The 7,395-nt window shown below is 58.5% G+C and overlaps 1 protein-coding gene across 1 annotated transcript; it reads right to left on the minus strand.

The window, feature by feature from the left end:
- Positions 1-238: 238 nt before the first annotated feature.
- Positions 239-2,571, minus strand: EMD (emerin). Its single transcript, XM_070365966.1, has 6 exons — positions 2,334-2,571; positions 2,128-2,235; positions 1,883-1,960; positions 1,573-1,706; positions 1,051-1,097; positions 239-968 (listed from the first exon to the last, which is right to left on the minus strand). Exons 1-6 carry the CDS (start codon positions 2,413-2,415, stop codon positions 632-634), a joined length of 786 nt encoding a protein of 261 aa, XP_070222067.1. The 5' UTR covers positions 2,416-2,571; the 3' UTR covers positions 239-631.
- Positions 2,572-7,395: the final 4,824 nt, after the last annotated feature.

Consider the following 7,395-nt stretch of genomic DNA (forward strand, 5'->3'; position numbering starts at 1 on the left):
TCTCTGTGTGACTATTTTTTATAAGCACTTACAAGAGCTTCTGATAACATGTCAGGGAGCATGCACCAAAAGCAGAACATAAATGAGTCTATGGGTAGCCTATGATCCCTATCTCAGGCTCAGAGGACAAAAGGATGAACTGACAAAGTTGGATGGCAATTCTGGAGACCCAAGGCCTGGAAACCTTTAGCAGGGGGCAGCCCAACCCCTCCCCATGTTAAAGAGAAGAACCCACACATTAAAAATAAATGGTCTTTTATTGTGTCCACGAAAACAAACTCAGGGTGGCCTTTGGTTAATCCCCCCATGAGGTGACGACAAATAGGAGGCATGCGATGACCAAAACCATGTTCTCCTCTCCAGGAGAAGGGTCTTGCCCTCCTAGGCCCGAAGGGTGACAGGCAAGCAGGGCCAGGAGGATCCAGAAGCAGGCCCACCATGCCGCGGAGGGCCCAGGCCTGCTGCCTCCCTGGCAGGACAGGGCAGGGGTCAGCAAACATTGCCCCTGTCCTGGTAACCCCAAGCTAGAACACACAGAAAAGCCCCAACCCCCCTCCCCCAACAAACACTGATAAGGCAGTCAGCCAGGGCTTCCAAGAGGAGCTGGCCTCCAAGGTACGAGGTCAGACCCTTAGGGCTCTGCCCAGAAGGGGTTGCCATCCTCGGCCTGCATGAAGTAGTAAACAAAGAGCAGGAAGGCAGCAAAGACCAGGAACAGCAGCACCTGGCCCCAGAGTGGGACCTGGCGATCCTGGCCCAGGCCGGCAGCCCCAGGGGCCTGCTTTTCAGGCCGGATGGCTCTGCGGGTGAGCCACGAAGGGGCCGAAGATGAAGATGAGGACACACTCGAGGTGGAGGAGGATGTGGGATAATAGGACAGGCCCAGGGAGCTTCTGGAGATGTTGGAAATAGGGCGGTAGTGTGCGATGTTCTGGTAGGCACTGTCCTGGCCATACAGGAGGCGTTCCCTGAGGCAAAGAGTGCAGCAGGTAGACCAGGACAGCCTGAGCCCTGAATCAGCCCCAGCCCCTGGCTCGCCTTAATACTCACCGATCCTTGCCTTCCTCTTCCAAAGAGAAAAGATTGTCATCACGGACCTACAGAAGTGAATCAGAGTGAGGATACCTATTGTCACGGTTGATGTAGGTATGACAGGTCATACCCTCAGTCCAAACTGCCCTTCCCAGCCTGTTCTGAACACTGCTTAAAGGCCTGGGCCCTGCCACCCTCCAGACCCCCTTCTTGGTCCTCAGCCTTATGTCTGCAGGGCCGTGCCACTTGTTCCAGCTGCCTGAAACCTACTTTCTATCCCAGTAGTCTCAAAAAGAGCTCAAACCTAGATCCCAGACCAGAGCTAGGGCACGTCCTGGGCACATTAGTCAAAACAGTTCTGACAGCCCGCCCCCCCCCGCCTCGCAAAGGCCCTGACCTGGCAGGTGTCTGCAGGCCCCACCTCTCCCTAGAGGTTTCTGAACTACCATTTGCGCCCAGTGGTCCCCTTGACTCATCCAAACCCCATGAGGACCCCCTCAGGTTGTACCCAAGTACAGGGTGCCCGACAACTCAGCTCACCTGGCGGTGAAAGGGGTCAGCATCTGAGAGTGAAGCTGAGGGCTGGCGGAAGCCCTTGGATGTGCCCATAGACTCAGGTTCCCCGTAAGTCCTGGTGGTCAAGTAACTCTCCTCATAGTAGTCATCATTATAGCCTTGGGAAGGGGGGGCAGCGGTAGCAGAAGGGGCAATGGTGTCCCCACCTGGCCCGATGGCCCTAATCTGAATCCCACTGGGAGGGGGGGCCTGCAGGACGCTTGGGGTTGAGGTCTCAGGTTCTGGCTGACACTGGAAGGAAGGTGTCAGACTGCCCACCCCACCCTTGCCTTACCCTTGCTCTGGTAAAGTAAGGCGTCCTCTTTCTTGGGCAGATCATACATATCCGAGTCCACGGACGCCGAATCTAAGTCTGAATGGGGGAGGGGCTAGGACCATTGGCCCACAGGGGTCCCCTCCCGTTTCCCCCGCGCCCCTTCCAGCCAGTGCCCTGGCCACACCCCCGCGACCCCTTCCTTAGCGTCCCCCAAACCGTGTCCCCAAGGGCGGCCAGGCGGGGCCCTGGGACGGGAGCCTCACCCGAGAACCGATAGGAGAAAGAGGATGCGGACGAGCTCGGGGGCGAGAGCCTCCGCCTCTGGGACTCATACTCGAAGATTTTCTTTTCGTAGAGCTTGCGAGTGGAACCTGATCAGACGCGGGGCACAGGGCGGTCAGGGAGCGGGCCGGGAGGGGGCCGCGGGGCTAAGCGCGGGGAGCGGGCCCGCCCTCCGTCCACCGCGTACCGACGACGGGCCCGTGTGGGATGTTGTACTGGCGCAGCACGGCGGCCAGCTCGGAGTCCGACAGGGCTGCGTAGTCGTCCATGGCGGGCAGCGGGCGGCGGAGGCCTGGGGGAGGCCTGGGCCTTGCAACACCGGCCGAGAGACGACGGCCTCGGAGCGCGGCGGGGGCAACAGGAGTGCCTCGGGAGCGGCTACGCGCGCGTCACTCCCGCGTCACAGTCGCGGTCTCAGCGGGCAGCGCGCGCTGCGCGGAGCGGGGGCCGGGCCTCGCAGAGAGCTGCCAGCGCAGATTGGTGGAGCCTTGGGAACGGGCGGGGAGGGGCGGGGCTCGCGAGCCCAGAGACGTCACACGCTAGCGCATTTAGGGCTGGACCCCAGTGAGGGGCGGGGCCTGGGCGCGACGGGAACTAGCTTAGACCCGCCCCGGCTTGGGAGCGGGGCGGGGCCCGCGAGCCGCGACGTCACCCTCTCGGCTATTCGGGTCAGAAGGGTGGAGGGGCGGGGCCTGTGGCCGTGCAACCAGCAGGAACTGCCCAGGATGTGGGAGCCCGGCGGAGCTGCGCGCTGGGCGGGGCTCGCCCTCCCTGAGTCACGTGGACTCCGCTCGGACCCAACTGCCCCTCTGCTCCGGCGCTTGGGGGTCCCTGGCCGCGCCCCAGCCAGGCGCATCGCCGGCAGCTGCGAGAAGGGGCCCGATCCGAAGGGGCAAGCCCTTGGAGAGCACGGGTCCAGACTAGGCGCTGTTGCGCGCTTGGGGCGCGCGCGCCACACCAAGGAAGCCTGTAGCCACCTGACCCTAAACCGCCCCCCAGACTCCCAGACCCCCTGCCCCAGCACGCCTTCCCACTCTGCGGGACCCTGGCCTGCGCCCGCCGGTTCCCACCACCTCCCTCCCTCCCCCCTGCACCTCAGAGGAAATGGGGCACTGGGCTAGGAGGCCACCAGCGCTCCAGGAGCCAGCAGCCTTGGAAGGGGCCCGGGCATGCCAATGGGCATTGGCACGGGGCGCCCTGTGATGCGATGCATGCAGAGATGGCGGGTGCCTGCTTTACCCACCGGCAGTCCACCCGAGGCGCGAGGGGCTTCCCCTCCATGGCTGGGATGGCCCCTGAACCCAGCGTGACCCAGAAGGCTGCCAGAGGGAACTGCCCCGGGCTTCCGATAATGTGCTCTGAGCACCTGGGTCTCAGTGGGCTTCAGGGCCGTGGGAGCGCAGAGGGGGCCTCCCGGGCAGGGGGGCCAGGGGACTGAGGGGGGCAAACCATGGAAGGCAGCGGGGGGCCTGTCACAGGGAGTTGGTGAGAGCCTTGGTCAGGAAAGACCCTGAAATTAGGAAGGAGATGACAGTCACGTTCTAACAAAGCCAGCCAATGGAATGAGGGGAAACTGAAGTGCCTCTCCCGGAACTGGGATGAAGGCTGGTAGACTTGCCCAGTTGGTGAGGATCACAGCCTTGGTCTCAGCGAAAGTTCGTTCATGGGGTGGAGAGAAGATGGGGTCCTGGTTTAACCACATACGAAGCCCCTCCACAAGGTTGCTGTTGGCCAGGTTTTAGAGATGAGGCTTTCTCCATCTCCCAAAATATGAGGGCCCCACATATGCATGGTCGGATGAGGGGCAATGCCCCAGGCAGGGCAAGGGTCTTGCTGCTTATCTCCGAGCAGGGAGGGAGATGGCATTTGGGCTCTGGGCTCCTCAGAGCCAGCTTCACGGAATTTGGAGTTTGGGCCAGATCAGATTCCCCAGCACCTCTTCAAGCCTTCTTTTGCAGTGCTGGCCCCTGTCCCGGAGGCCGGCCTCCCCTTGCCAACCCCCGCCCCATACAGACCCAAGCCGTTTCCTTATGAGGTCAAGGAATTCTAAGTTTGCCTTCTCCTCTGGGAGCACCCCCTCCCCGGCACCTGCCTTGGCCCTCTGCCTTTTATTTCCCTCTCCCCCAGTTGCCCCACTATGAGGTCCCACCACAGATGGCACCACATGGCTGACCTGTGATAGTCTCCTGCACACGAGCCCACCTGGAACCCTATGCCAGCCCCACTGCAGGCAGACCTGTATCAAACCACCAGAAACCAGGCAAGCCCTTGACCATCAGAGCTGAGAGGCCCTTGGCACCGCCACCATCACATTGAGGAGAAATTAGGGGCCCAGAGAAGGAGGGGACTTATGCAGGGGCACCCAGTGCAGCAATTCATTCATGGATGTTCCCCTAGCCAGTACCTAGCCCTCGGGGTCATAACCTGGACAGCGTGGCCCACTGGGGATTCCGAGTCAGCAGAGGAGCTGGTAGTGGAAATCTGGGGCCTTGAGGGGAGTCTTCCTGGGAAGAGTGGGCAGAGTTGCTGCTACTGCTACTGCTAAGTCACTTCAGTCGTGTCCGACTCTGTGTGATCCCATAGATGGCAGCCCACCAGGCTCCCCCGTCCCTGGGATTCTCCAGGCAAGAACACTGGAGTGGGTTGCCATTTCCTTCTCCAATGCATGAAAGTGAAAAGTGAAAGTGAAGTCAATCAGTCATGTCCGACCCTCAGCAACCCCATGAACTGCAGCCTACCAGGCTCCCCCGTCCCTGGGATTCTCCAGGCAAGAACACTGGAGTGGGTTGCCATTTCCTTCTCCAATGCATGAAAGTGAAAAGTGAAAGTGAAGTCCATCAGTCGTGTCAGACCCTCAGCGACCCCATGAACTGCAGCCTATCAGGCTCCTCCGTCCATGGGATTTTCCAGGCAAGAGTACTGGAGTGGGGTGCCATTGCCTTCTCCCGGGCAGAGTTAAAAGGAGGCATTTCTCTGCAACTGTAGCTGGGGCAAAAAGGGCTTGGAAGCCACCAATTCCAAGTCAGTAACAAGAAGACAGTTTCTCCTTTAAGGACTAGGATTCTAAGCAATAGATTATGTAACTTCTGATCCTAGCAACATCAAAAAATTGTAAGGAAAAGTAATATCAACATGAATACATTTCTCAACAGGTCCAAGGAGACGATTATTCACTGAGTGATTAATGTTTTAAGATCAGAACCTAAGTCCTTTGGTACAATACAAAGCTTACTTTTTCCCTTCAAGGATGTTAAAGATCCTCTGGGTTTTGCCTGGCAGTCGAATGCTTTAAAACATGGCTCAGATGGTAACAAAAGTTGTAAGATGGTGACTAGTGTGAAAATGACCATGTGGAAGGTTGTCACAATCAATATATAGCAGGGACTGGTTAGCCAACCAAAAGCCTCTCAGATGACACCTTGTGTTCCAGTCCTAGGACACATCAGTCTGCCTTGGGACAGTCGGCATGGTAGCAGGAATGGAGCTGCTTTTAGTGCTTTTGTGGAATCTTCAACACAAGGTGGTGGTTTAGTTGCTAAGTCGTGTCCAACTCTTGTGACCCCATGGACTGTAGCCCGCCAGGCTCCTCCGTCCATGGGATTTTCCAGGCAAGAATACTGGAGTGGATTGTCATTTCCTTCTCCATCAACACAAGGAGCAAAAGCCTTTGTTAAAATCTTTCACCAGGGAAGAGCTGGTGCTGTATAAACCTTCATTCCCCCCAGACCTGGAAAAGTAGAGACTCTGAGTTGCATGTGTCTCAGGGGTGTGGAGGGAGAGAGAGTAAAGAGAGGATTAAAACGGAGGTGGCGGGGGGGTCCTGAGATCCAGCCATGAAGCCATCACTTCCTGTCTGCTACCCCAGCTATTGCACCACTGATTCCCATTGCAATAACTCTGGCAGGTGGGTGTCCCTCCTTGAAGGATAGCCTTGGCCATGAGCTACCTTGTGGACCTAAACTCAGGCTGCTCATCTATCAAGGGAGGATAACCCACTGCCGTGAGAGGCGGAGGGGTGGATCCCACTAGATGGGGCGGGGAGAAACAGAGACCGAGGCCACTGCTAGGCGATCTCACCTGGGGTCAAGGAGGAGAGGTCATTGCCAACAAGGGCAGCAGTGGCTGCGGAGAAGCCTGGAGGGCAATCAGTGCCTTCCTGTTAGTGTGCAGCTGTAGATATCAAACCACGTTAGCAGGTGACAGCACACTTCTCCCTTCCTCCCCCCTGTTCCTTCCTGCTTCTCCCTTTTTGCCTCCCTCCCTCCCTTCTTTTTGGAGAAGGAAATGGCAACCCACTCCAGTGTTCTTGCCTGGAGAATCCCAGGGACAGCAGAGCCTGGTGGGCTGCCGTCTATGGGTCACACAGAGTTGGACACGACTGAAGCGACTTAGCAGTAGCAGCAGCTCCCTTCTTTGCTTTTTCTCCTTTAATGAAGTAGAAGAAAAGAAGAAAGATCAGAGTTCTTTTCAGGTGGTAAGGGACAGTCTCACTTGGTGGAACGTTTATTTCAGCCATTTGTGTCGATCTGCGTGTGTGCCTGCAAGTATTGGCTCAGGATGTAAGATGCAGTTCTTCTTGAGGGTTGTGGTCACAGTGAGAAGACACTGCTTTGTGTGGCTTTCCCCGAGGAAGTGACATTTGAGCTGAATACGAAGCTGTTAATACCAGGAAATGGGCACGCAGAAGAGGAAGAGGGATCCTGGCAGTGCCAGGGTGTGGCTGTGCCCACCTAGTTCCCCGGAAACTTGGCTCCTCGGCTGCACCCCACCGTCCATGCCCAGCCCTCAGGACTGCAGCTAACCGTGCTGCTGAGAATTCAGTCCGTTTCTGTTGCTTGCTTCCAGGCCAGGCCTGGCACTGGGCAGGGGCCAAACCCATGCCAGCCCGGGACATTGGTTGGCTTGTCTTGGGGCTCAGGTCCCTGCCCCCGTGCAGACTTTCAGGTGGGAGGCGCTCAGTGCATACCTGCTAGGGCCTGTTGCACTTCCCACTCCAAGGTAGACTCCAACTTTCCCGATCAGCCTCAGGCTTGGGGTAAAGGTGGGGAGGCAGCGCAAGACTGGGCAGCTCCCTGGAGGAGGTGGCCTTTGCTGCTGGGCTGAGACGTGGGTTCTGCAGACCCTCCGGGCCGCCCCTCCCCGTCGGCAGAGGGTGAGCTCATCTCAACGGGGGTGGGGGGGGCGTCGCCGGCTGCCCGGGTGCCTGAGCTCACGGCGCGCCCCCGCGGGTCCCCCCCGCCCCCCCGCCC

Source organism: Bos mutus, chromosome X (genome assembly GCF_027580195.1).
Source record: "Bos mutus isolate GX-2022 chromosome X, NWIPB_WYAK_1.1, whole genome shotgun sequence".
NCBI classification, from domain to species: domain Eukaryota; kingdom Metazoa; phylum Chordata; class Mammalia; order Artiodactyla; family Bovidae; genus Bos; species Bos mutus.